General features: G+C 37.5%; 1 protein-coding gene across 1 annotated transcript in view; it reads right to left on the bottom strand.

Annotated features, from left to right (window-relative positions):
- Window positions 1-27,858, bottom strand: part of alpha-Man-Ib (alpha-Mannosidase class I b) — a 71,738-nt gene that overhangs the window by 12,700 nt on the left and 31,180 nt on the right. The window contains exons 7-10 of the mRNA XM_081744149.1: window positions 21,311-21,498; window positions 19,626-19,752; window positions 10,421-10,585; window positions 1,787-1,927 (exon numbers count right to left, since the gene is read on the bottom strand). Coding sequence (XP_081600275.1) covers window positions 1,787-1,927; window positions 10,421-10,585; window positions 19,626-19,752; window positions 21,311-21,498 — 621 coding nt within the window. The remainder of the gene's footprint in view (window positions 1-1,786; window positions 1,928-10,420; window positions 10,586-19,625; window positions 19,753-21,310; window positions 21,499-27,858) is intronic.

The raw sequence follows: 27,858 nt of genomic DNA on the forward strand, positions 1-27,858 counted from the left end.
CTGAAGTGGTTCGTGACATTCATCGAATGGCGGGAAAGAAACTACCTCAACGTGACATGGCTCAAAGATTATATTTGACATAAAGAACACTGACCCACTCCATTGCCAGCCGCAACCTCCTATTGTCACACTGGTGAACATAAAACAAACTGTAGGAACGATCCTTGGAGAAAAGGAGAGGATCAAAATGGAAGTCAGTTGTCACATTAGATGAGGTCTACTACGTGTTCTCAAGTGTAATGGAATCATTCGGGCGATTTCGTATCGTAACATCTTTGGCAAGGGACGTGCCGAGTGTTAGCACCAGTGCAGAGAAAATTTCTCTCAAGAGAATCGTGACTGTCACCGGATAGGGTTACCAGGGAAAGTTGGAGGTATGTAAGATGGATAGGCATGCGAATATGAATGCCGCCTACTTTCAGTAATCCATCATGACCATACCGTATCGGAAAGACTTCCCTCATTTGTACTGAGCCAACAAGAACTAGATGCGGATCCACATGGATAAGGCGTCCACACACCCCTTTCTGTTTTATCATAACATGAAGCAGGAAATAAGAATTATTGAAATTCCTGTAAAAATCCCTGAAGCCAAGCCAATGGATTTCCGTACACCTGGACTGCTGAAAAGACATCTATAACATCGCTCTCACTGCCTATTCCGTACACTTGGACTGCTGAAACGACATCTATAACATCGCTCTCACTGCATATGCAGAACTTGCAAGGAGGAATGGGATGGGATTCCTATCATTCTGTTTCAACATAGTTTCTTGTAGTGAAAATTGCGATGTCGGGCGGTAGTCGATGATGTTGATGGTCCGATAGATAGCGCCAGCACAAATTTTCATAGGGTAAATATACTTTGAAAATCGATCGAATATAAACCGAAGAATCTTATCTATATGTTGTGCGTGTACTGGATTATGTCCGCAGCAACCAATTTGCGCATGGGCTTTACCTATGTATATTCAACAGTTGTAGTGGTATATTCTCATGTAATTATTGTTATTATTAGTCTTAGCTGTATTTACTAGAAAAAGGTACGTATAGGGTGAAATAAACAAGTTATCTTACTTAGTACAAAAAGTGATTCTAAAAAAAAATCACCATATTTAAAATAATAATGGCTTTGATCTATAATTGCACTTGATGTGGCATTCACTCAGCTAGGGACTAAAATTTTGACCATAATGGGTTCTGCAACCTGGGTGCACAAATGCTTTCTTTCGGAGTTATAAGCTGTCGTAAAAAAAAAAAAAAAAAAAAAAAAAAAAAAAAAAAAAAAAAAAACTTTAAAGGTAAACGCTCCAAAACTTTGGGATCTACCCTAATCCGGTCAACACTTCACTTAGGAACTAGTATATGCGCTATCCAAAAATATATGTTTCAGAATCCTAAGGTACTCACGCGACAATTTTTATACAGGGAGTTTAACTACTGGCGTAAAATTGATAGTGTGAATTTAACAAGATTCATTATTTAAAACTAAGAATTTCCATGAGTAGTCCAAGGAAAACCGATTAGTGTTTCTCAGAGCTTAAAATTTCCGTTGCTCCTAATGTTAAAGACCTCTTTACAACCGTACGTACAATAATTTCGCAATACGTTAACTTGAAATACAGAGCTGAACAAGGCGAGAAGATTTGTATTTGTATAACTTAATTCCGCTTATGAATAAGAACAGACCGCTTATTGGGCGGATGTAGGTAACCAGTTTCTTCAACATAGCGGGACATATTGTTCTCCACACAAATTCTGCTTCTAGTAATTAATGTTTTCTTACCATAAAGATATTCCAGCCCCATTCTTGGTAAGTTTTATTGCCAGTTAGTTGGTATAGGTACCATAAACTTTCTACAGTCTCTGGACGTAGAAGATTATGTGCGTCATTTGGTTTCACGTATAAGTCGGAAGACACTCCAGGCTGAAACACATGAAATCAGTTTGTAATTAGCGAGCTTTTCAGAAATACACACACTACAAAGAGTACATTACAAAACACAAACACACATATATCTTTAACTAACTCATTCTATAGCGTACGGAATCCGGAGGTTCAATGCCGCGTTCACAAAAGCATTCTAATGATTTCTATCCTTAGTCAACTGCATCCAGTTCCTACTTTGTATTACTATTTCTGCGAAATCCATCTTAATATTATTCACCCATATGCGCCTAGATCTTCCTAATGTACGTTTTCCGACTGGATTTCCAGTTAAAACTTTGAAAGCGTTCCTACTTTCTTCCATTCTGGCTACATGGCCTTCACAACTGAGCCTCCTAGATTTGATGAGCCTAACAATGTTTGGTAAACCGTATAAATTATGTAGTTCCTCGTTATGAAGTTTCCGCCATTCCCCCTTTCACACCTATCTTCAAACTTTACAAGACGGATAGGGATTTAAAAAAAAAAAAAAAAAAAAAAAAAAAAAACTTAAACCTTTACGTCGGCGGCCCTAGTACCCCTTCTAACTGTCACAGGGACACGAACGATACCTCGTTGTAACGGTTACGGAACACACATTCGAAAGAGATAACATTTGTTCCCCCCGTGACAAATCCGTAGAAGAAGAAGTTTTTGTAAAAAAAAAAGTATATTTCTTTGTTTTCAAAAATTTGTGAAAAACTGATAACACTATTACTTGTCGTACACAGGAAAAAATATTTTCACGTGTACGCCAGACATTGGGTACATTCATGTAAAAAAGTGGAGGGCGAAAGTTCAAGACCAAGTGAGAAAGAATTTCGAATGTGTTTCTTGCGAGAATCACCCTGTACATATTTTTTGAAGTATTTTCGTGTACCCTGACGCCCCTAATTGGCACAGAGATATAAGCCATACCTCGTTGGAAAGCTTATAGGATACAGATTCTAACGAGGTAACTTTTGTGCCCCCGTGCCCAACTCGTAAAGGAAGAAGAAGAAATTTTTTTGAAAAAATATACACATTTTCTCGAAGTTGGCAACACTGTTATTTGTCGTGCGCAAGAATGGCCATACACAGGGTATCATTAGTTAGGATGTTTATTTATACAACATTTTATGCTTGTAGCTTTTTTTGGGAGGAGAGTTTTCCTGTCCCAAATGCTGAGGGGGAGAGGGGGAACTAAAACTTCCAAATTTCCCCCTTTCCCTTCTGCTGCTGTATCCCCGATGTAGATGAAATGCACACCATTAGAAAATTTCGTCCTTCCTGAAGAGGTAGACACTTAAATCATCTCTCTAGGTTAATTAGGAGCCAAGCTACGGAGGTTTTAACCGCTGGCTCAACCCTTGAGCTGTTCGTCCTGTAAAGGTTAATGAAAACATATTCAAGCAACCTACCACGCGTCCTACCGGTAAAACGCACAGAAATTGTTAATAAGAACTATTTCTCGTACTGCCAGCAGGATGTAACTGCGCAGCTTTGAAGCCAGGTCAGTTGTAGAACACGTAAGTATGTGTGCTTTACTATATTTATTTATTGAATTAGTACAGTATAGTTAAATACATGTGGAATACAATCTATTCTTACTCAAATGCAATTTATGTTCTTTGCAAAGATGTTCGTAGTACCGAATTTTGCAAACTTAAAATTCTTTATTGACTTGACTAATTGTATTATTATAACTAATAAATACATTCGAAAAATAACAATATCATAACAAAATACAGAGGGACCTCGGTAACTCGAATTTCTCATTCCTTTGAACTCTTCATAACACTCAATATTAAAATAACCTCTATAAGTCGAATGTTTAAAAATTACAACCTTGATAAGTAGAATTTTACGTGTTCTACAATTATATTTTAAAACGTTCATTGTAAAGGTTGAACGAATAAATCTTCAAGTTATAGAGCTTATATAGTCACTTTTCATGAGGAATACGGACCCTCGATATCTCGAACTTTTGTTGTGTCCACCTTCACAACTCGAATTTTTATCTATTCCCTTCAGCTTCGAGTTATAGAGGTCCCACTGTATTATGATCGTAATGTATAATAATACATCCGTCCTACTAGCGGGTATACGGCATCGTTTTACTGGAAGAACAAATGTCTGGACGTTTAATCAATAAGATCACTAATGAATTCTTTTTTTTTTTTTTTTTTTTTTTTTTTTTATCAGAGTTGCTTTTATGTCAGATAAGATTATGAATCAATGATTTTCCTTTGTTCGTTTTTAACAGTAAAAATAAATCAATAGGGGACGATCAAAAAGGAAAGAATACATCGATAAAAAATCAATCAATCAATCATACTCGCACTTCAGGAACTCAACCAACCTTGACAAAATTTAGCAAATAGTTGCACTCTGACACCCTTCGATTGAAATATATTGACGAATGATATTTTATTAATCATTTTTCTGATTGTTATTAAAAAAGCAAACAAGTACTTTACGTCTGAGAATTCAACCTAAATTTTGTAACATTTAGATGTAACTTTTGTGTGCAGGATTTGTTATGCGCTAATAGCAAACACTTAAGTTACAGATAACTTTCATTACGTAAGTATGCGTAGATAGTTTTCCTTCTTCGTCACCAGAATTCCAAAACGATTTTTATAGTCATCGATACTCAGTTCACTTTTTACCACTCAACGTATATTAGATTCCTACTCTTTAGACCAGGGGTTCTCAACCTTTTCTACGGACGTACCACCAAGACATATTAACTACTGATACCACCATAAGCCGTTTGTACCACCAGAAGCGGCTCACGTACCACCAATGGTACGCGTACCACAGGTTGAGAAACCCTGCTTTAGAAGTTTCTGAAACTGCTTGCTCCATTTAGTTACTTCATTTCAACAAGAAAAATGGAAACACCTGTAGTTGGCAACACGTCAGATGTTGGGTTGGCAGTGGTGTCGTGGCGCCCGCAGCGCCGGACCGCTGGTGGTGGTGTGTTAGGTCGGTCTCCATACTACGTCAGGCGCAGTGGAACAGCAGTGTCCAGTGGCTGCAGCAGACGGAGGTAGTGTAAAATGGAAGACCTCTCAGATTTTCAGAGGGCAAATTGTTGGTGCGCGGTTATGTGGAGTGTGTGTGACGGCAGTTGCTACTGTGTTAAGTGTGTCGCGTGGGACAGTGTCGAAGGTGATGACGGCCTACACAACACACGGGAAAACCACATCTGGGAAGCGGAACAGTGGGCGGAAGAAAATCATGAGTGACAGGTCACGGCAGGTATTAAAGCGCATTGTCACGCAGAACCGTCGTGCCACTGCGGAGGAAGTGACGGAGGAACTCAATCAGCACCTCCCCCACCCTGTTTCGACAATCACAGTCCGCCGCGAATTACATGACATGAACTTACGGGTTCGTGTTGCACAGGCCAAACCGCTCATCAGGGACCATAACGCTTTCGCACGCCGCAAATGGTGCCGCGACCATGTAACTTGGACCGTTGAGGACTGGAAACGTGTGATATGGTCGGATAAGTCATCCTTCACCCTATTCCCAACCACGGGCCGTGTTTATGTGTGGAGAACGCCCAAAGAAGCTTATGATCTGCAGTGTCTCCGCCCAACTGTGAAACATGGCGGCGACTCGGTGATGCTGTGGGCCGCAATATCATGGTTTTCATTGGGTCCTGTGGTCACACTTAGCGGACGAATCACTGCCAACGATTATGTCGCAATTTTAGGAGACCACTTGCATCCTATGGTCCGGGTGTTGTTCCCGAACAACGACGCCATCTTCCAGGATGATAATGCACCCATTCACACAGCTGGCGTTGTTGCAGCGTGGTTTGAGGAACATTGGGATGAAGTTCAACACATCCCCTGGCCCGCACAATCCCCAGATCTCAATATAATTGAACATCTGTGGTCCGTCTTGGAAACACGACTCCGGCGACGATTTCCACCTCCATCCTCTCTCACAGAACTGGCCGATGCCCTGGACGAGGAATGGTGTAAAATTCCACTTGCTACCATTCACGACCTCTATGCCTTCCTCCCACGTCGCATCAAGGCTGTTCTGAAGGCGAAAGGTGGCCCGACACCATATTAATCTGGTAAGTTGCAATTTCGTTCAGGTGTTTCCATTTTTCTGATCACCATCTGTAGTACGTGGAACACAGTCTCTCTTGGCGGGCTACTTGTCCACCAAATTCCGTTCAGATTTGGCCAATAGTTACCGAAAACTAAAGTATCACATACAAGCCAAGCTGAGCCTGTTCCTGACCAAATTCGGCTACCAAATACAGTTATCTTTATTTTCTTTTTAGACGATAGACTATTTACCCAACAAATCTGGTTTAGATCCGACCGGTAGTTATCGATAAACAAAGTACTACATACGTATCTGGAACTTCAACACCTTGACTGCCACCATATATACACAAGGTGTCCTAAAAGTAATGGTAAACAATGAAACCACAAATTCTTGGCACCCAAACAAGAAAAAAGTTTGTATGACATATATCCCGGAAATGTACAAGGGCGGAGCTAGACAGCTCTGAATGTGGCTAGAAAGGGGCTTCCTAAATACATAAAAATCATATTGGGTTGGCATGTTTTACGCATGTTACATAAATGCGCCAGAGATTCCCCGTACAACATTGAGGGATTCACCGAATGTCTGTATGGTAAAGGTAATGAAACAGCGCAGTAAAGATGGAAACGATGCAGAAAGAAGTTGTTATTCGTGGCACGATTACACGCTCATGCACAATGAGAGTCAAAGTAAAGACCACTGAGCATGATTGCATAATCTCAAGGAGCAATGGAAAATAGTATACCCGATAGAAACTTGCAGAGAGAAGGTGGAAATAAAAAACAAGTGTAACTAGTCGTGTAAAGTAATGAAATAACAGGTAGCATACACAACGACGTACTGTATTGGTAACGTAGTACCTTACAGAGAGTAGCACTACAAACTACTAGGTTGTACGTGCTAACAATAAACGTACCTACAGAAGATGTTCAATGTGCTGTTCTTCCACACCTATGTAACGTGCTAATCGTGAGTTTCGAATGCATTTCATTACTTCCTGTGTGTTGTGTAACTGTTCACATGTATCCAATGCGGTTTTGTAAGTCGGCAAATTCCTTTCCCTACGTGTGTAATTCCTCTCGCCCTACATTCGAAGCTGTCTAGCTCCGCCCCTGTCCACTTCCAGACTATATGTCATATAAACATTTTTTTCTTGTTTTGGTGCCAGGATTCTGTGGTTTGATTGTTTACCATTACTTTTGGAACATCCTGTATATACTAACCTTTATCACCTGTGTCTCACCAGCAACAGTTCACCAATAATAGTTTTTCACATTTATTTTAGGCACATCTATAAGTACTTCACTCTATGTATGGTTTTGCATACATGCAGCGTGGACATTAAATTTTGACTTATAAGCATACACACCTATAAAGCAAACTCGTCAGAAATGAAATATATTGTTTGTGTATTGAAAACCATACACGTGGCGCTGCTTGAGAGAGACGTGTGTATGACATTCCAAACACATGGCAGCAAACGTCTTAAACTCTTATATGGGAGCTTACAATGGGAGCTAATAACAAAATAAACAAAACGAACTCACAATCCGAGCGACAATTAGCTCAAATATGGGTGGTGATGTCACAAGAAACAAGTGTATAGCTATCACTAGATGGTAAATGTTCACAGGATGTGTTACATATCATTGGAAAGGAAGGTCACACCGAGTACCTCACATGTGAAATATCTCGCTTGAATTGGTCCTATAAGGGGCGTGGCGACCATTTGAAGATCAGAACAAGGCATGCTCCGAAACACTAGAGAACGTGAACAAAATAGGAAGCTATGGTGTATTTGTTTTGAGACGTGGTATATATATAGGTGTAAAAGGTAGCTGAATACGGATCTGACATCAAATGTTTACAAATCAAATTGGCGGATCCAACATGGCGCACACAAATTACAAAAATCAAGCTATGGATCTGAAATTGGATATATAGAGATATTCTACGTCGCTATGTAAGAAACGGATACCAAACGTGTAAAATTAAATATGGAGGATCCAAGATGGCAGACAAAATGCAAAACTCTGCTATGGAGCTAAAAACGGGTGGGTAGAGGTTTTCATGGTCGCGAAGCACGAACTCAATGGTAAAAGTGCCAAATGCAATATTACGGATCCAATATGGCGGAAAAAAGTGCAAAAAATATGTACAGAAAGGACATATATATATATGTGTATCAAGACGACCAGGGCTCCGTCTTGGTCTCGCCTCAATTTGGAAAAGCACATCTCGGTCTTCGTCTCGAGTTCGAGACAAGATCGGGACTAGTCTCGGTGTCGGTACCATCCCTACTCATGAGAGTGGACATTTGTCATATATATACTCACAAGTGAACACGACATAATGTGAAACCGGAAAGACAGTTGTGGAAGCATAACGATGTTTTGAACTCCAACGCACACTTTTCACTGTCATTATTCGGATCTTCGGATGGTATCTTTAAATAATCGCAACGTATCCTACAGGCGCCATTCAAGCGAGCTTTCCAACGATATATAGCACATGCTGATCACCACGTATCTCTTTTAGGGCGGAGGAGGGAGTAGGTAGTGAAATAATACTTGTCTATGATTGCAATGTTTGTATTACAAAACTTCCGTGTGTGGTACAAAACCTTCCCTGCATTCCGTGCCTAAATGTTGGCATGATTGTATAGCAAAACACACTCACTGTTTATTGTAAAACGTCACCTGCCCCTACTTCCACCGTTATGTACTATACGTATTTTTCTACTATATGTGTAAGAATCATATACATATTTTCTGCATTTTTTGTCCGCCATATTGGTTCCGTCATATTACATTTTGCACTTTTAACACTGAATTTGTACTCTGCGACCACGAAAGCCTCTACCTACAAGCTTTTAGTTCCACAGCAGTGTTTTGCATTTGTCCGGCATCTTGGATCCGGCATTTTGAATTTACACTTTTGGTATCCGATCCATATATAGTGACGTCCAATATCTCTACATACCCAATTTCAGATCCATAGCTTTTTTTTTTTTTGTTTATTTGTTTGTTTTTTGTAATTTATGTCCGCCATGTTGGAACCGCCATTTTGATTTGTAAACATTTGATGTCAGATAAATATTCAGCTACCTTTTACACCTACACCACGTCTCAAAACAATCACATCATAGCTTTCTATTTTATTCACGTTTTATGGTGTTTCGGAGCGTGAATCCCAAACGGCTCGTCCGATTTAAAAAAATTCCTTCATTTTAGATTGAAAACATCATATTTGGAGACGATTTTTTCTCTTACATTTTGTTGTAACTTTGATAATAACAGAAATCTTTAAGTTTTACGTCCCACGGTTATGCCGGTTAGGCTAAAGGAGACGGTGATAATGAGAGATGAGTGAAATGGTGGAATGAAGAAAGTGGGAGGAAACGGGAGAACCCCGAGAAAACCCACGAGCACGGTGTATTGATAATAACAGAGTTACCCTATGCCAGGAGACTTTTGAGACAATAACTGTCTTCGTCACACACATTATGAAAGTACAATTTAAGGCTGTAATTTATATATTTCCGAAATGAGAGGTCACATCTAACAACCAATATTTATTTTCCTCAATTCTACATATATATATATTTTTAATTAGATACAGATCTCAACTTATAATGATTGAAACATTCACTTTTTAAAATCTAAATATTTAGTTAGGCATACCCCTGCGTTACCTTGCCTTACTTTCTCACACTATAAATTTTCAATTAGTAAAGACTTCAACTTTTGATAAGGTTCAAACGACGCTGAACGGGGAAAGTGTCTACGGAGAGGATAATAGAATAAAATTTAAAATAAAATAAAATAAAATAAAATAAAATAAAATAAAAATTGAAAAATCCTCCGTTCTCGGATAATGAGTCTACAGACGTAATCTTTTGAATCTATGCCTGGCATAGTTCTACCATCTGGTGCGATTTTCTTCATTTATTTTGTTCAAATCAGCGAAGACACACTCCAATTTAATGAGATTAAGATCATTAGAAATGAAAATTTTAATCATTAACAATTGAGTTATCTACCTAATTAATATATATATAAATTGTAAAATGGAAATATTGGTTGTTAGAAGTCACTACTCTGATTTCCTGAAATATACAGTGTGTTTGAACTTGAGTTGATTTTGAGTTTAACGTCTCTTTCAGCAGCGAGGCTATATGAGACGTGGACCTACTGATTAACGTGGAATCCGGACCACATGAGCTCCCGCCCGGAATTGAACCCGGGTCTCCCACGCCAAAGGCGTGTAGCGCTTAGCCACGAAGGAACTAGGTGTTAATTAACTATATTGACAAACTGTTCGAAGAAATTCCTCACTTCAAAATAAGGGAAAAGAAAGTTTAAATAGACCTGTTGGGAAAAATACATTGTTTCAGAGCTAGGGCCGACATTTCGTATTACCTTCTTCACTTACCTTTATATAAAAATATGTTATTTCAGGAGCTAGAAACGTGGGCTGCTGAGCGTATGTCAAATAGCAAGTGTAAATAAGCTCTTCGGCGAATTTCATGTGTTCTTCTGGCATGCCATAATGCACGCCAAGAGCAAGGGTACCTGGTAAAAAGCACGCTAGATGGTCCTGGAACGACAAACAAAAGACTTCAACTCCTATGCTCAACTACATACAGATACTACAGTACAAAGTTTTACATCTGTATTACTTAACAATGTATTCTACTTACATAATAACGGTAAGTTGGTTGAAAATTTTTGCGGTAACAGAACTTTACTACACTCTCATCACAATGGCACTAATTTATAAAACGACATCAATAAAAAGTAATTTAAAAAATCAAATTTCTACGGCAGTTATTAGTGCCGCACCCCCCCCCCCAATTCTCTAGAAAGAACATATCTTAAATAAGGGTGAGTCAAAAGTCCTTGGACACCTGCATAAGTTTGAAACTCGACGGGAAAAGTAAAAAGTGATGATGGGAACAGAGGTTTGATGAGAGGCCGCAACTTTTGGAGTGTATGTCATTCATGGCCACCATCTTGAAATCCGCCATTTTGGATTCAAGTAACTTTTTTAAATGGGAAGATGGTGTATGGCACATCAAATAACACTAGCTTGAGCTCAGGAATTTAGTGGTGTAATTTGTTTTTTTCTATCTTGTACAGTTTAGAAGTTATTAATGTTCAAAGGTGGGAAATTACCTTGATACTGACCCAGTTCTCTCTTTGTTCCAGGTGATCTAAAATGGGTCTGACACGTGAACAGAAGATCGAAATCATCCTTATATCAAGGGAACGCAGCTACCGAACAATAGCAGCTGACTACAACAGGCGGCACCCAGACAGACAACCGGTATCGCACAGCACGTGATCACAAATTCCGGGAGACGGGCTCTGTTCAAGATAGGGCACGTACTGGGCGACCAAAGACTGCCACCAATGAAGAAACTGGAACGGCGGTTGTTGCGTCGTTTGAGAGAAGTCCTAAACGAAGTACCCGTCGTGTGTCCCTAGCATGCAATAAGCCAATCCTCCGTTGTCTGGATATTGCACGCCAATCAGTGGCATCCTTACGAGCTGCACATGCAACATAAACTGAACGAGGATGACCCTGATCGCCGGTTGGAGTTCTGCATGTGGGCTACTGAACAACACGAACTGGATCCTGCGTTTGCCGAAGGCATACTGTTCAGTGACGAGGCGTATTTCACTTTGAACGGGGAGGTTAATCGACATAATTGTCGATACTGGTGTGACACAAATCCGAACTGGGTTGACTCGAGTCGGGAACATAGTCCAGCGAAGGTGATGGTGTGGTGTGGCATATCGGACACCCGCATCATTGGGCCATTTTTCATTTACAACACCTTAACTGCACCACAGTAAATGATGCTGCTGCAGGACCTTGTGTTCCCTGCCACACTGAACGCTGACGGCATTTTCCCATCTTATTTTCAGCACGATGGAGCCCCTCCACACTATGGACTTGGTGTCCGTGAATGGTTGGATGAACAACTGCCACGGAAGTGGATTGGTCGCAGTGGTCCCGTGGAGTGGCCGCTCAGATCCCCTGACTTAACGCCCCTTGATTTTTTATCTATGGGGACATCTTAAGCAGATAGTGTATGCTAAGACAATCCGTGATTTGAGACACCTGGAGGAACGCATCCAACAAGCCTGTGACCAAATTTCAGGAGACATTCTCCTCCGTGTGCAGTCAGAGTGGTTGCGGCGACTACAGTTGTGCATTGCACGGGATGGACAACACGTAGAACATGTGCTGTAGCATTCAGTTGAAGGTAATTTCCCACATTTGAACATTAATAACTTCTAAACTGTACAAGATAAAAAACAAATTACACCACTAAATTCCTGAGCTCTAGCTTAGTGATATTTGATGTGTCATACACCTCCCTTCCCATTAAAAAAAGTGACTTGAATCCAAAATGGCGGCCATGAATGACATACACTTCAAAAGTTGCGGCCTCTCATCAAACCTCTGTTCCTATCATCACTTTTTTACTTTTCCCGTAGATTTTTAAACTTATGCAGGTGTCCAAGGACTCTTGACTCATCCTGTACTACAATTTTAGGTATGCTACCCCATCATGAACAACGAAGGAAAGGGAAAGATCACTCGCATTCAAAAAGGACTAAACACTACAAATACAAACGTGTTGTGTGTTTTCTGTTTAAATACTAATCTATTATGTTAGTGAAAGATAAAGCAAACACACCTGCAGAGGAAAGATTGTGATCTTTTTCATACAATTCAATATCGAGCTTCAATCTGAATATATCAGTTTGCAATTCCAGTGCAACTAGCTCTTTCATATTTATTTCTTAATTTTCCTTCTATATCTGTTAAATTAAAAAACACTTCCACCTTCCATGATAAGGAAATTATTTGTGACAAAAGCAAGACTAGTTTTCATATCAAAACTATGATAACTAACCAAATGGGACAGCTGTTCGCTACTGATCGAAAATTGAGTTGTATTTGACAACAATCAAGCAATTCATGCTAGGATTTGTTTGACCATTTGCTTTAGCATTGTCCATGCAACCTTAAACTAATGCGACCTAAACATGATTTATGAATGTAGTATTCAAATAGGTCAGCTTAATAAATTTAACTACCATCACCATAAAATCTGTTTCCAACAAGAAATTTTTATTTTAAATAATATAGTTATGACAGATTTTGCTGACCCTTGCAAATGCACGTGTTGCACATATGGTATAGCCAGCTCTGGTTGTAATAGAAGCATAATCCAAATAAGGAACTTATTCTCGGGACGCTGAAGCCATTTGAGAAAGTTATTTCTCGGTATCTTTTACCATTTATGCTCTAATGAAGATTAATATTGAAACCAGAAGCGATAGTGGATACTTACTACTTTCAATTCTAGTAGAGATATTCGGGTGGAGATCAAATCTACTCTTAGGATGCTTTAAACGATTGCAGAAAACAGCTTCTCTCGGTTTATTACAGTTTTTGGTCAGACATAAAATCGGAAAGGTTGATTTCTACCACTTTCTGTTTGATTAAAGGGTTAACGGAGGAGACGAATCCTATCCTGGGAGGTTAAATCGATTCCGTAAATGCGCTTCTTGGCACCTCTTATCGTTTTGGCTCTGATACCTGTCAACAGACGAACGGCCAAAGTCGTTTTATGTATAAGACTTCCGATACTTATGCATGGCATGGTTTGGAAGTGAGAAAAAGAAATCGTTCATACATAAGAATATAGGGTAAAACATAATATCTACTTATTAGAAAACAATTACGGTGAAGAAAGAAACCGTTCAAATACATACCAAGATATCCAGGAAAGAAATGCCATTTTATAACACACACGATTTTAATATAATTACAATATTATACCAAAGATTACAGAAAAAAGCTTGTTTTCACATTACTGTGAAAAAATATTCACGTGTCCCAGTCACTCAGGTTTTGAACACAGAAAAATGATAATAGCTTTTTATTGTGTAATCAGGTAGTAATATAGCAGAGATGATGTTCTTAAACTTCGGTATTTTCACAGATGGGTAAGTCGAGAAAGCAACCTGCACCGTTAAAGGAAGGACAACAGGTGTGAATAAAAAAGAAGAAGAGTACGTTGCAGAGATTTGTAAAAGACATTTTATAAAGAAGAATCAGCGACTGGATGTTCCTTGCAGTCTAGTGGAGAACGTAGAATCGTACACAGAGATAAATTGTTATGGAATATACAGAAGGGAAGCGATAACAGCTTACATGCAAAACTATCTCGTTCAATTGTACCTTCGGACAAATACGGTCCCAATAGTAATGATCCTGGGACAGACAGAAGAGGAAAAACCTACGGCAACACGATAGTCTCCTCTACAAGAAGATAACAGTCACGGAGAAAATAAACAAAACAATGAAGGGATAACCAATGATGGGTAGGCGCAAAGAAGAAAAGGTGGTGACAACGATGGGGAAAATGTTTCTACGAGAGTACGAAGGTCTCCGGTCCGACAGGAAAGCAGCATATGACTCTAATAAATATTAAGCCTGACTCAATCGTACACGGAGGAGGTTGTTAGGACATACGTGTTTAAAATAAATACACCTGTTATTAAAAACATTCTTCTTTTGTTAATATTAAATTAACATTCTATTAAGTATAGTGCACATGTATGAGCACTTTCTGCCCAAGGTACAGGTAATTAATAATCTATTCAAAGTATTTCGTTATATAAAATGTCGCCCGACAATTGGACTGAATATAAAAGTCATAAGCGAGCTTGGTTTTTATCTTCAAGAACCACTGGTCCGTTTACAATAATGGTCTTACATTACATATGTTCATCACATTTTGATCGCCCCTCGTATGTATCTTCATTACATATCATAGATATATACACATTTATAACAAATCTTTCATTTCATTAATACTTATTTTTTATTACATTAATTATATTTATTTAATTATTAAAATGTCGTCGCCTATTTATTTAATCTTTGAAGGGTGCGAAATCAAAATCGTAAGAAGCAATTGCAGTTAAAACATGAGTTACCATTATCCAGGGCGCTTTATACAATAATTATATTAGGTGATATTTTAAAATAAACATTGGATCAATAAGGCATCAAAATATAGAAGAATCTCATTCAAGACAGTCGTTGAATAATTAACTTAATAGAATGAATTTTATACTTAACATAATCTTTGACAGTTAGGTTTTCAACACAAGTCAATCTAATATAAATAACCTTTGTTTTTAATCAATTATGAATCGAATTATAATTCCTCATATTGCCTGTATAGCGAAGTTATAAGAATTGTTTTCATTATCGATATTAACACATAAACTTAAAAATAAAAGTTCACAAGAATCTATAACTGATATGGGTTTAACCTAATTTCATTAACGGTAATCAGCTTACATTCATACTTACATATGATTCTAATAAAGTACATTGTACTGCACAATCATGATTAGGTTCCACAATATGTTGTACATGTATTTCATCGTGATTCTGATTTTGGTACGAAGTGCCATCTCTTGACCTCCAATTACGTCTATCCATGTAGCTTGTTGTATTCCTGTAATTTCGCCCTATATTCCGATTGTTTGTAAGTCTACTTCTGTTGGGTGATCTGACATCAGGATTACCACGATTGATTAGGTTAGGCTGATTCCCTACATAACTTTGCCTATTTTGCTCGTTTTGATTGCTAGAATTTACTCGGCTTAGGTTGTGTTCCGTATCGTTCACACTTCTGATATTTAGATTCCGAACAGGTACAAAATGATCTGAATTATTCTTATTTTTACCTACTCCTGCTTGTTGACTCATAGCATGGTATTGAGTTTCATAGCATTGGACAAGCATTAATAAATGGTTGAAACTCATACACTGTGTAGAAAACAAGATCTGTTGTAACTTAAATGGGAGCAAATTTCGAATCGATGCTATTATTCTAGATTCCGATTGCAAGGGATTAACGACTTTCAATTCGTTGTATGTATTTACAACAAATTCAACAACAGATTTGTGCAAACGAGGATTGAAATGTTGATTTCTAATGGTGGCATCTCGATTTGCAAGCAAAAAGTCATTTTCATAATTCGCAATTAGCGCTGCTTTGAATTCCTCATAAGTATTGATGTGATCACGTACGGCTTTAAACCATAAAGAACATGGTGGGAGTAATACATGAGGGATTAATTTCATATATTGTGATCTATCTATACACATTATATTGTATTCGTCCTGAAATTTTTCTAGGAAAGAAGTAGCGTTCTCATTACATTTACCACTGAATTTACTCATAGCCCATATTTCACTCATCTTAACACTTAACTTTACCTTCCTTTTATCATTCCATGTACTTATTGGGTGACAATTCCTATCCATGACGTGATGTGTCGTTGCACCATCCCTTTTCCGCCCATCTGTCCTCTTCGGATGAATTTCTTCCAAAATAATATCCTCATCAGACACGGGTGAAGGCGAAGTCATCTCTGGTGAGTGGGGAAAATCCAAGCGATCACTACCCATATTATTGTGGTATGTGTTGTCCTTAACCTGTAGCGTTCTAATTTCTTCCTGTAGAGTAGCTATCAATTGCATATTTGCACGTATGTTGTTAGAATTATTGATGACCTGAATCTTTTGCTGTTGAACAGAAGATTCTATTACTTCTAAATCCTTTTTTACACCACTGATTTCTTGGATTTGGTGGTTATGCTTATCCTGACAATCCTCGGATATTCTTTTTAATTTTTCCTCGAACTGCGAGGTGATGTCATTCATCGCCTGGACAATTGACTGTTTCGTTTCATCTGACTTCTGTTCTATCTTCTGTTCTATCGTCTGCTTTAACTCCTCGTATTGCTGGTTAGATTCTTCGGACTTCTGTTCTATCTTCTGTTCTATCGTCTGCTTCAATTCGACCAAATTTTGTTTCATGGCTTCAAAATCGTCCTTTCGACATTGTTCTTGCCGCTGTAAGGTTAGCAAGATTCGTTCTTCGAATGTCATTCCTGGTGCTACACTATGTTCACCGTTATCACCATCATTGGATTCATTTTCTATTGCCTCACCGTTCATTTTTCTTATAATTATTTTACCACTTCTCAGTCTTGTGAAATTTGTATTCATTAACTTTATTACAAAAGTAAATTCACCCTTACTTTGCTTCGGGATATGAATTTACAGCAAGTCCCGGGTGAGGTAAACCAAAATTTTTATAACGACTCACCAAGGGTAGTCGTCAACCTGGTTCGATCGTTGATATATAAATCTCGAGTGGTAACAATTGTTTGCATGCAAAAATATCTTTAATAATTATATATACTATTATTCTCACCTTTTCTACCAGAATTATAAAGTCGATGAACGGTATCAAATGGTTTATTAGTTGATACACTTTTATGTATTTTCATTCAAACTGTCATGCACACAGACATGATGATTCGGTATCCATAAACAATTACATAGCAACTAACTACATAACACTCTCAATATCTCTTACAGATATTAAAAACATTCTTCTTTTGTTAATATTAAATTAACATTCTATTAAGTATAGTGCACATGTATGAGCACTTTCTGCCCAAGGTACAGGTAATTAATAATCTATCCAAAGTATTTCGTTATACTGTTTACATAGTGGTTGAAAGAAAAGATAATTATATGTGCTTTACTTATATGACAACATTTTCAACAATGTAGTTTATGAGGCGTTAATTAAGAGTATTTTGCGATCAATAAATGTAATACGTATTGTAAATAGTGATTTTATATTGCGTCTACGTTTTACAGTTTAGCCAGCAACTGAGTAGCGTACTGTCTAATGTAACACAACCAAACCAGGTGACATCGCCACCGTTTGAAATCACTCTCCCATAATAAAATGTGACAAAAAAGGCGTTTCGTATGAGCAGTCGCTTTCTCTGTTTTATTGGAACAGTCGTACTGGAAGTAAAATAGGAAAGCGATGTGAACAACTAAGATTCATTCTGCAGAATCTAGTTTATATGGTGATCAACGTTCACATTTTAATCATCAGCGTAACTGGAAAAAGCAAATGTGGTTTAATAAAGTTTCCAAATGCGGCAAATAAAATAGAAACATGAGAAAATCCGTCATTCTGACAAGTGATATGTGGGTGCGTTGGTGTACTTACACGAAAAGTGAGTGTGTCTATGATAAAATGGGATTCCTTCTTTCATCCTCCCCCCTTTCTCTCTCTCTCTCTCTCTCTCTCTCTCTATATATATATATATATATATATATATATATATATATATATATATATATATGTGTGTGTGTGAGTACTAGTATGTGCCCTATCCAAATATCCATGTTTCAGAATCCTGTGGTACTTCCGCAACAATTTTTATAGAGGTTGTTAGTGAGTACTTCAAATTATATGCCCGTAGCCAAACTCCCTCAATAAAAATTGTGTGAGTACCTTAGGATAAGGAAACACGGATTTTTTAATAAGGCATATATTAGTTCCTAAGTGAAGTCTTGACCTGACTACGGTAGGTTCCCTAGTTTTGGAGCTATGGACCTTTAAATTAATTTTTTCATGTTTTCGGCAGACTATAACTCCGAAAGGAAGCATTTGTGCACCCAGGTTGGTCTATACTATTTGTCTTATCTTGGTGTCAGGAATCACTTCCTAAACGTTGTCGGTGTTGTTTTGAAATACCCTATATATATATTTTATTGTTGCCTCATATTTGTTTTCTATGCTACAGGAGCAAAGTACAACGTCCGCCATGGACCTGTTGCACAAAAGGTAATAATATACAACTCATTTTTGTTTGTAACCAGAATGTTAAATGTGTAATGTATTTCCAGCGTTCGTAAAGATTTTTAAAATGTAACAAGTGAACAAAATTGTATATGTACCATCAATGCGCCAATCTCTTTATGGTTCCCCGGCAACTAACGCTAACTGGCGTGGATAAATCACATAACAGTTCCTTCCTAACGATCAGCGACAATTACCGAGCTTCGAATGTGGAAAATTATTAACCTCGTACAATATTAAAATTTACAACAAGCAATAGATCTTTCACAATAACGTATCACCATAGAACTCCTAACGGGTGCGTTATGTATTTACGTAAGTATTTTTGTGTTCACGGATGAAATTCATGCATCAATAAAATCTTGGTTGAGATCTCAGAATGATTATAGAGTAAATATCACGATGATCTGATTCAATAGAACTTATCAATAGCGTAAAGACTAAATGATGGTGCAAAGGAAACGTCGGCAGAGAGATAGAGACGAAGAACTCTTCGTACACACACTGTCAAGCGCTATCTATTTGGGCACTGTTTTTATTCGTACAGTTTTGGCGATATCAATACCTTCATCAGATACATGATGTGTTTGTGTCTGATGGAGGCAACACAGACTGTTTGTGTGCTTTGATGTAGTTTTAATTTACATAATTCCAAAAGTAGAATGAACACTATTCAAGTATTCCCCCTTTATTACATAATTTCCGTGCAAGCAAAGTTTCAAGTTGATTGGACAAAACGAAGTGAATGAAAAAGTGATTTGAAATTTTACCTAGAGTGCCCAAGCAAATTAATAAAAGTTCAATAATGACAAAAACGAAAATTTCACAACGAAAATGGAAGAAGAAAAAAACATTTACCATTTTGGGCTTAAAATCCCTGCCTCCAGCAAGCAGCTCTCCGACGAAAAGCAGTTTGTTGAAAGATGTTCTTTTCGCTAAATACTTAATTATTCCGTCCACAGCTTCTCTGTAATCGTCCTCCAAGCTGAAAGCAACAAAAATTTACTAATTAAGAATTTCAGTAACAAACGACCATAGTACTCCAAGCAGAATTTCCAAAGGTTCATTAAGTCCTTTTGTACGCTTTCTCTCGAAGTACTGCACAATCAAAATTCAACAGTATTATTAACGCTTAACGAACAAAAAGGATTGCACATACACCAATCGACAGATCTCACTATGGTGATCAAAATCATATGGCCGAGTGTAAATTATCATGGTTAGTTATACAAAAAAACCTGATGCTGCACGATAACAAAGCCATGTATTACGACGAAACCAAAGCTGAAGTATGCATTGATCATGCTTTTCATTATAATACTATCAAAGGTGAAAGTATACAGATACTTGGTGAGATATAACTCAAATTATGATTAACTCTCAAACTTTTCATTTTGAACTAAAATATTGCCCAAAGACAAGACATATATTCAACGATAGATCATGAACAGACACTTAGATCTAGAGCGGTACTTATAGTCCTAGAGATACATACTGTCCTAGAATTACACATATAGTCATGAAGTGACACATAGTCTTAGAGTGACGTACATAGTCCTAGATGACGTATACAGTCCTAGAATGACGCATTAGTCAGTGATACATATAGTCCTAGAGTGACGTACATAGTCCAAGATGACGTATACAGTCCTACAGTAACACATAGTCCTAGACTGACGTACATAGTCCTGGACTGACATACATAGTCCTAGAGTGACGCATTAGTCAAAGTGACATATATAATCCTAGAGTGACATATATAGTCCTAAAGTGACGCATTAGTCAAAGTGACACATGTAGTCCTAGAGTGACGAATATATTGTTGTAAATTTGCAACTTCTTTGCATAACTTTCTATAGTGTTATGTTTTTTTCAAAATCCCATCTTCCATCAATACTTCCAGAATGAACTGATCTGTAGAATGAAACTATTTCGTGCCTTAAGCTCACTCTTACGTTAATATTAACGTTGACAATTTGTGTTATTCTTGTGTATAAAAAGACTAAGTTTCTACTTTTTTTCTGGTTGAATTATATAGACGTTGTCATGATAAAAATTGAGAATTCAAAATGGTTAGAGTGAACAATTCTTGGATGTACACATGTCTATTTAAAAGTCTATTCGTTGTATTTCTTTCCCTCAAAGCGGCTCCGTCACATATCTTGGCACTTCCTCAAGCCAATTAGTAATATTCCTTATGTATAACATACTCGGATATTCTCTAGTCATGAACAGCTTTTGCTAGATTATAGAGCTCTAGAGCAATGTAACAATAGTTTTATTATATTTTTGTTACTTCATATTTATGAAATGACGCGTCTTTCGAACAACGTTTAATAGAAATTTTGAGATCCATTGCAAAGTAAGCATACTTTAGCAATTTATCAAACGTCCAGTATAAAGTGTGAAAATAGGAAGATGAAGGAATGAGATGTGTTAAAGTGAAAATAACAAGATAGACAATACAGTCTGCATACTTCTCATATAAGAGCGTTGCAAATATTTTCAGAGAATATGTTCAGAAAACACTCGGTAATACTTACTATTGGATTTTCCGACCAGTCTGGATCCACTGCTTTAGCAGATATTCGTAGTAGCTATCACCTCTTGCACCCATAGTGATTGTAGAATGTGCCCGGAACACTCCAGTATTTGCGTTAATAAAAATTGGTACTAGTCCGTTCTTCTTTGGTAGTTTATGAACATGTTCTGACACAGCAGCGGACAGGCGCTGAAATACAGTGTACACACACGGATGATTTTCTCATTGTGAATCTTAGAAACAAACTGACTTAGTACAAGCACGTACTACAATGCATTTGAAGTAGATATGTACAAATAGAAAGAAGCCATAAGCACACTTATGCTAAGCCAAACATGCATCATGTCACATCGATGAAACCACCATTATTGAAGAATTCGCACGCAATTGATTTGGTCTGATTTTGAATTTACCGCCGCGCTCAGCAGCGAAGCTATATGAGATGTGGGCCTACAGCTAACGTGAGATCCGAACCACATGAGTTCCTGCCGTGAACAGAATCCAGGTCTCCCATGCGAAAAGCATGTTCGCTTTCCACGTAGCCACGAGTTTTAGCACGCAACTGATTAATGCTTCTTAGCTTTTCACGCTTTACGTTTAACAGCACGCTCAAAGCAGCTATTTTGCCACGAAACTCGTCCTTACATGTTTTAGTATTTCTGCTCTCGTACCACGATCAAGCACTCTGCAAGTATATTTTTAAAGAAAACAATGGAATAATTCATTTAACTGTTTCCTGTTTTAATTTATCATTTGAAGAAACTGACAAGATGAAAGCTCAAGCGTAATTAACTGAAATATTGTCTTTCTTTTTTTAAAAAAGTATGCAATTCTATGCTGAGCAAATTATATTCTTATTACATGCGGTGTTTCAAAGTGTACTTTTCAACTTTGCTCTGATATGGCGGGACGTGTAATTTATATAGAGGCAAAGTGAGTTTCGTGTGACGCACCAACTTTTTCTTTTCTGTTTGGTAATGAGTAAATTCCTTGTCTTCCCAGGTTACACGAGTAACATAATACGGAAAAATGGTCTTTGTACAGGATGATAGAAATTTAAAAATCAAGTCGTGACCAAATATTTCTGAACTATTTTATTAAACTTCCTTTCAAAGTATAAATTCTGTTCCACCAAAACATATAGCAAAAACGTAGCTTCTCAAATATCAATAATATATATATATATATATATATATATATATATATATATATATATATATATATATATATATATATATATATATATATATAGGGTGTTTCATAACACCGACAACGTTTTGAAGGTGATTCCTGACACCAAGATAAGACGAAAAGTATAGACTAACCTGGGTGCAGAAATCCGTTATTTTGGAGTTATAGGCTGCCGAAAACATGAATTTATAGATCTATAGTTCCAAAACTATGGGATCTACCGTAGTCGGGTCAAAAGTTCACTTAGGAACTAATATGTGCGCTATCCAAAGTACATGTTTCGGAATTCTACGGTACTCAAGCAACAATTTTTAGAGGCAGTTTGGGTACGGGCATATAATTTCAAGTACTCTCTAACTACCTCTATAAAAATTGTTGCGGAAGTACGGCAGGATTCTGAAACATGGATATTTGGATAAGGCACATACTAGTTTCTAAATAAAGTCTTGACCCGACTACGGTAGGTCCCATAGTACTGCAGCTAAGGACCTTTAAAGTTCATTCTTTCATGTTTTCGGCAGCTCATAACTCCGAGAGGAAGCATTTGTGCACCCAGGTTGGTCTATACTTTTCATCTTATCTTGGTATCAGGAATCACCTCCCAAACGCTGTCGGTGCTATTTTGAAACACCCTGTATATATATGTAGATATATATGTAAAATAATCAGAAAACTACTACAAGATGCGCGACTTAAAATCCTCGCAAAAAGTCGAACATTTCCTGGACAGGATTGGGATACATTATAAGATTGCCCGGCAACCTAGATACCGTTACATTACACTTCTGGACTTGTTTCATAGAGTTATGTAAAGGATATAGTATACAGAACGCCTGTGCTTGATACTGATATGAGGCCCAGAATAACAAACGCTGGTGCCACAGTTGATGTTAACATTCTATAAAGGATTTGGACAGTGTTGTGATTGAGTTGATTTTGAGTTTAACGTCTCGTTCAGCAGCAAGGCTATATGAGACGTGGACCTACTGATTAACGTTGAATCCGAACCACGTGAGCTTTCTGTCGAGAACCGAACCCGGATCTCCCACGCCATTGGACAGTGTATAGAGGGAAAAAAAATTCGAGTTTGTGCATTACACAAAACTCGTTTTGTCTCTCTATGTTCATCACAAGTTCCGTCATATTGTGCGAAGCTGTAGAGTACTTTTTCGATACGGTGTACGTACAATATGCGTAAAAATGCGATCCTTAATATTTTAGATGATCACCGTTTGATTCATGGATTTCTGATGCCATAGAAACGCTCGTCCGCTGGCTTATCTTAAGAGACATCAAATTGTCCACGATTTATGGATCATTTGTACGAAATATTTAAAGTTTAACATAACTTTCCAGCACTAAATCTATATGAAAAATTACACCTACAGTTGAGCGTACGGTTCCATCCTACGTACTTCTAGGGTATCGACTTCTGACTCCTTACAAAATCAACTATTTACTGACTTACTATAACTGGAGCTCTCTCGTGGCTATGTGGTTATAGTATACACCCTAGATGCGGGAGAACCGAATTCGATTCCCGGTGGGAGCTCATGTAGTTCTGATCTCACGTTACGTTGTAGGTTGACATGTCATATACCAGTGCTGAAAGGGATGCTTAACTCCTATCCAAGAAACTCATTATTAGGATTCCGCAATGGGACTTACAAGATTGTACTCTTGTACGTCCGGCAGTTCGTTACTCCACACAATTACTCTTGTTTTTGTTCTCTGTAGATAAATATTGGGTTTAGGTTGTAGCCGATTTCTATCAGTTCTGGTTTTAGTAAAGAGCTAAGAAAGAAGATAAAACGTATTCTTGGTACACTTAGTCGATTGCAGGAAATCGTTACTAGCTATCTATGACTGTTTTTGCTCTACAGTGATCAACGTTAAAACCGGAAATGGTTGATTTCTACCACTCGGTTTGAATATTGGCTCGAATTGAATCAATTAACTCGGTTTCTAACTTCTGATCTACATCCTGAACACAATTGCTGGTGATCCATCAAGTAGTTCTTGAGATGCTGTGTCTCTCGGACGGACACACTGGACAGATAGGGTAAATATATAAATTAATTCTTGTACACCTTACATCTTAAAAACTAATAGTTCAGTACCCTACGCATACTTCACATACAACTGTTTGCTTGAAATAAGAAAATAAATGTCCTTTTACGTAACTGTTTGCTACTTGTTCTGTTTATGTCCAGAAAAAAAAAAAAATACAGTGAAAAAAGCCCCTTACGTTCTCTAATGCTCTGAATCGCTGAAATGTCGAAGATGTTGAAACAGCGAATGTATACGTTACACAAGAATGCAAGGGAAAGGTGAGAGCTATTATTGTGTATACGTGCCGATCTTAGTTTCTTTTTTAATAAGAATACATGCAATACATATTACCTTGATTATCTGATACGAAATTGGTTATTGCCATGTAGAAAAGAAAGTAGCACTTTTTTCAAAGAGTAAAGAACTTGATCAATCAGCTGAGTCAGTGTATACATTAAGGGAAGCCTTGGTTTGTTAATTTTTTACTCTCACGTAGAAACGAAAAGGCTTGGTAGAACTTTATAAATGAAGTGCTAATATATCAGAAGTATATCAGAAGTATTTGCTATAATATCAGAAGTAGCACTGATTACACGGTGTAACTAAATCATTAAGTAAGTCAGACACTAAACGTCATATTGTTAAAACAAAACCATTAAATAAGTTGAATATTTTGTGGGGGCTATCAAATGAAACAACTTGGCAAGGGAATTTCAATACACACTTTATGGAAGTTTCATTGTTAAACCGAGAGTTAGTGAAGCTTCTTCCGTTTGACTCGATAGGTATGTGTGTGTGTGTCTGTCCATCTTTTTCACAGTAATTCTGAAAAAACTTAACCAATTTTAATGAAACTTGGTATATATGTTTACCTTCAAGTTGCGGAAATACCCTACTGTTTGGGGTTGTAATCCATGAAGCATAAGAGGGTGAAATCCATGTTGCGTGTTTGTGCACGTGTACTGTGATTGGAAAATAATTACTTACTGTGTAGCGCTATATACGTAGTTAAATATAAAGAGGAAACAAAAGAAATGGAATTCGTAGTGATGGAAATGCTTCTAGTCATTAGTTATGGGAATACTAGAATTGAAATCAACGAATAGTAATAATATTCAGTTGATTTTACAAACCTATACAGACCGCATATATAAATACATACAAAATAATTTTCCAGGGTGAAGTTTGAGATTATGACCCCGAATAGTTAACATTACACACACATGCTGCGTATTTCATAAAATGGGATATTACAATCTTTAACAATTGTATTTTGTAGGCGATGACGCAATCTTCGGTACAGCCATTAAGGCTATAAATACACTTTTCTGCAAGAGAGAGAGAGAGAGGGAAAAAAAGCGGAATACGCGCAGAAACTAACCTGTGCTAGCTGCTGTTTACAAGCAAGATTCCTCCTCTATCTATTCCTGTTTAGGGCACGGCGAAGGTGCTGAGCATCCGCGAAGCCACACTGAGTATGCGCGTAAAGGAAGACAAGGCAAAAAAAAAATTGCACCAATGAATGCTAACTAGGTGGTCACTAGAAGCAAAATGTCGCATATTATTTCGGAAGCTTTAGAAGCACTACCATTGTTTGGTTCAAGATCAGTCAAGAATGAGGGAGTGAATGTCAAATTAGATGATAATAATAATAATAATAATAATAATAATAATAATAATAATAATAATAATAATAATAATAATAATAATAATAATATTGCAAAACACAACATAATATAAAGCGATAAAAATTTAAAAATAGCAATTTTTTAATTACCGTTTCCAAACATAGGAACGAGCATGTGAGTAGCACAGTTTGAATTTATGAATATCTGACCTTCACCTGACTGTTTTTTATAAGTCTCAAGAAAAATACATATTGTACGCAACTTACAGAGCACATTCAATTTTGAACGTAGCAAGGAGATAGACTTTGATTTACTTACAAGGAACGTATGCGAACAGTGATAGCTAGATATATATTTATAAAAAATGGTATCCTGACTAGTTGTGGATCGCTAATCATCGTGGTGAAGGTCATTTGGTGTGGAAATGCCTTGTTCATCCGCTAAGTATAATACATATAGCAAGCAATGGCAGGTGAGGTTGTGCCGAGTTGTATCCCCAAAACGCCGAAGAATGGGAGAAAATGAAAAATATATGCAGGTAACGTGATACCTACGGGAGTGGTGACACGTGAAAAAAAAACACGGCAGTACTGTCACACAAGCAGTGTTGCCATTCCAACACGAACTTATAGTTTTTCAAATAGAACGTATATCCTTCTATGGCATTAAAACAATTGGCATAAAACGTGAAAGAAAATAAGCTACAGGTGGGTTATCAGTTTTGTCAAATAAGGGAGATATGAAGCTGTAAAGTTGAAAACTATGGTGTCCGTACAATGAAACAAACAAATGTACAACAACAAGACTGCAGAAGTAACAAATGTATAGTAGGGAGTATACCACAGCATGCACAACATCCAGTGACTAACGGGTTAGATATGTCATATCGAGTGTGCGGCTAGGGTGAGAATTGTACGTGGTTTGCCATGCTACCTATGGTTTTTCTGTTGTATGCATTAGTGTATTATCTTAAAATATTTTGCGCCTCTATATTGCTGGTAACCTGAATGCAGTTTGTTTTATCTTCATCGCTGTTTCACATGCTAACGTTTCCGATACTCTCGATTGATACTTGTCACAAGTTACTAATCTTTGCGAATCAATTCTGACGTACTTTCTTATCACAGATTTGTTACCTTTCGTGCCAGAGCTTTCTACATTCTTTATGCAGACTTGGAACTGCAAGACAGTCCGTTATATAGTTCCTGGGAACGGTTCGAGATATCGATTCCACACAAACGCCATTGGGATTGCTGCGCTATAGGAAGGTTGCTGTTCAAATTTCCGCATTATGTCACATGGAACTTCTTTATACGGCTACCCTAACACGTGCTGTTTTTGGGTGAATCATGTATGAAGAATGTTAGTCACTGGAGGTTTCGCATGCTATAATTTACTTCCTACTGTGCATTTATTCCTTCTGCGGTCTTGTTGTTGCTGCACATTTGTTCGTTTCTCTGTTCGGACCCCATAATTTCTCAACTGTGCAGCTCATATCTCGCTTATTTGACAACACTGATAAATCACCTTTTGCTAATTTCCTTTTACGTTTTATGCCAATTGTTTTAATGCCATAAAATGATATATGCTCTATTTGAAAACTATAATATTGTGTTGAGACTGCAACACTATTTGTGTGACAGTACTGACGTGTTCTTGGTCACGTGTCTCAGTCAGC

The sequence above is a fragment of the Thermobia domestica genome, chromosome 17 (assembly GCF_964235325.1).
Source record: "Thermobia domestica chromosome 17, izTheDome1.hap1.1, whole genome shotgun sequence".
Taxonomy (NCBI): Eukaryota; Metazoa; Arthropoda; class Insecta; order Zygentoma; family Lepismatidae; genus Thermobia; species Thermobia domestica.